Source organism: Limulus polyphemus, unplaced genomic scaffold, assembly GCF_000517525.1.
Source record: "Limulus polyphemus unplaced genomic scaffold, Limulus_polyphemus-2.1.2 Scaffold83, whole genome shotgun sequence".
NCBI classification, from domain to species: domain Eukaryota; kingdom Metazoa; phylum Arthropoda; class Merostomata; order Xiphosura; family Limulidae; genus Limulus; species Limulus polyphemus.
The window spans coordinates 300876-304225 of record NW_013665693.1 but is presented as its reverse complement, the minus strand read 5'-3'; the positions used below and the strand labels follow the sequence as shown (position 1 = coordinate 304225).

General features: G+C 28.1%; 1 protein-coding gene across 3 annotated transcripts in view; it reads right to left on the bottom strand.

Moving 5' to 3' along the window:
• The window catches only part of LOC106467770 (probable phospholipid-transporting ATPase VD), a 66323-nt gene that overhangs the window by 44700 nt on the left and 18273 nt on the right, over window positions 1–3350 (bottom strand). For all 3 annotated transcript variants that reach the window (XM_022396689.1, XM_022396696.1, XM_022396701.1), the window contains one exon: window positions 2496–2581. In XM_022396689.1, the coding sequence (XP_022252397.1) occupies window positions 2496–2581 (86 nt within the window). The remainder of the gene's footprint in view (window positions 1–2495; window positions 2582–3350) is intronic.

Here is a 3350-nt window from a genome sequence, read left to right as displayed (position 1 = left end):
TCACGGGCTGAAAGGGCGAGCATGTTTGTGGGATGGATATGTGAACCCGCGACCCGCAGATTGCGAGTCGAGCGTCCTAACCACCTGGCCATGCCGGGCTCTGCAGATATTTAAAAAGTAGTTGATACCCCAGCCATTTCAAAATCAAGTGTGTGAAAACCTTTGCATTTAAATCATGTAAAAATGAGTAAATAGTATTTTGTACAAATTCTTGATGTTTTAATTGGTTACTACGTACAGTTATTCTAAATCTGTGTTCAAAATATATCTGTATTCTTTTGAATAAAATTTAAAACATAATAACTATCATAATATGCACATGTTTTATGTCAGGGTATCAGTGGCAATCCAAAGTTCTAATAAATACAGCGAACTGCGTTATTAAAGTTACCATGGTATATAGCTAGTATACACAGAACTTCCACGATGTAGCTCGAACAAGTACTTTATTCACTTGTCTATACATGTAGAATTCTATAAATTTTTCACGAGATAACTGAAGCAGGGGATGATTTCATAATTATTATGTTACATATATATATTTTAATCAATCTAAAGATAAAACTCAACTAAAAGCTATTCACCAATACTTAACCCCTTTTTTATATTTAACATATAAAAAAAATTTGTTTTGGCATATTCTGTTATGTCATTAGGCTTAGATTATTTGTGGTTTATCAAAACTGAAATACTAATTGTCTGAAAGAATTAATCAATTACAGTCACCAGGCATTTAACAATAAGTCAATACTTTGTTCTATAATTTCAGAATGTTTTGGACCATTTCAATACAACTTGGCCTACTTGTACAGTTTCTGAACTTGAGAACATTTAAATACCTCAGTTAAAGACAGCCAATTGTTGTAAGAAAGTGCAATATTGGCCACATAAAACTGTAACAATTACGGACTTCAAATACCACAAACAGTCATTTTATGTGTCTAATGAAGATTGCTTCTGGGAATGAAAAGACATTCTATACCCATCCCATAACTTTCAAAAAATATTTTAAAACAGTCTTCAGGATATACAGAACTTTCTAATCATTTTAATGTCACTCAAGACAAAAACAATAAAAAAAATATGAAAGCTTTTTTCGCATAATTACTTGAGAGTAAAATTTGACAAGATTTGGCATAGTTAAAAAACAATGCCTGTCAAAAGTGTTAAAATGTCCACCAGAGAGCCTTACAGAATAAAAAATATTGTATCTAATCAAGTGTAACTTATAAGTGTAAGCTGACTACACACACAATGAATAAGTTATCTTTATAGATACAAGTTTTATACAGATAATGTTCAGAATCCACACAAGAAATTCTATAAAAATTTGACTTAAAACCATAAACAAAGCAAGAGCTTCTTAATCTCTTGCACAAATAAATTATATTAACACTATGTCTGTAGGTATATCACATTTTTATATATACATGCTAACAGTTTATCATATACTGAATAAATTATTAATTTACATGCTACTATTCTATAGTTCATAATTTATCCTAATCTCAGGGCATATAATCAAAAAAGATAATTCTGAAAACTGCACAATAAACTTTCAGTTAAATGAACTTATCAAAAATTATATATATACACACACACACACACACTAAACACCAAAGATACAGTGCTCTATAGTTCAATAAGCTCAACACAAAGAAAGTTTCTTATAATACTTCTAGCTTTTCACTATTAATGCCAAATGACCTATTTCACTTATTTTTTAACTCATTTAGTGTAAGCATCAGCGCACATGACACAACAAGGTACTTCTTCAAAGAGAGAATGAAAGCAAGAAAATAAAATTTTCAAGTGATTTGTGTTATAAACAAATTATCTGAACCATACATGTTTTGGTTAGAAGAATTCCTTAAACATAAATTACCTGACACCTACATAAATATATTCATTTAAAATTACTACTGTAACTATGTACAATGAATTACTGATAATAACTTTAATATATTTTAAATTTGTTCAATTAAAACTTTTTCTTCTTTTTTGTCATCAAAAGTTAATAAAGGAAATTTTTAATTTTAAACTGTGAATACGGTTGATTGCAAGTTAAATTCATGACATTTTCTAGATATTTGTGAAAGTGTCAGTAAACATATACATAGAGTTAACCAAAATCATTTATATATATTTTATATATTTATATATAAAAAAAATTACATAAACACACATGCACATTTATATAGAAATGAAAACCCATATAGAAAAAAGTATTCTAGAAAATACACTTACAAGAAAATGTTCTTATAAAAATCCAGAGGTATCTAACAATCTAATTGCCATTTAAAAAAAGATGCTGTTGTATAAACTTGATAACATGAATACCAGTTTTTAACTAGTGTGAAACCAAACAGATTGTTTATTTTTTGTACAGATCTACACAGAAAATGACATACACTGTTTTGGCTCAAAACAATGAAAGATTGTGTATTCTTATTAAGAATACACATCTGAACAGATATAATTAACAAATTACTCACATATAGCCTGTAAATCGGTGAATCTTGTTGTTGGGTAGGTCACACTCGATTGTACTGTTGAAGTGTGTTGGATGAAAAGTATCTCTCTGAGGAAAAAAATAATTAAAAAACGTTTTATTCTTGAAGACACAAGTTCTATAATGTTTGGAATCCATATAAAACATTCCATAAATATTAAACTTAAAATCATAGATAAAACTAAAGAGCTTTTCACTCTATTCCACAAATAAATTAGGCTAATACTTTATCTTTAGAGATTTCATATTTACATAAAAAAATAATAACATACAAGGATAGAAAATAAAAATAAATAAATATACACAATCTCTCACACTGTCAAAGATATTTTTTTCATGTGAAACAGCTATAAAGATTTAGATGATGACTTGTGGTGCAGCTAAAGCATAACTATATATTGCAGAAAATAAAACTTGCATTGGATTAAAAAAAACTTCCTTTCAGCCATATATAAATTTGAGAATGATTAAAATATATATATATATATATATATATATGAGCATCACAAACCATTAACAAAAATAACCTAATATGACCAATCATAAGCACATTCAAATCATGCAACATGAAAACAAAACAGTTGCAAAGGTATAATGTGGAGGAAGATAACTGCAGAAATATAACCAAATGCTGTTATGTATAGAACAATTTTTCAATTAAATGAAAAACTATTATGCATGCGACTGAAAACAAATACTAATAAATTAAAAAAAAAACAAAGACCTGGGTACTTATATCCACAGAAGTTCATGCTGACCTACCAGCTATCATCGGCAGCTTTTGTGGGAATGGTAGTAATTCCAAAATTTCAATTATAAGGTTAAGAAATAGAAAAAA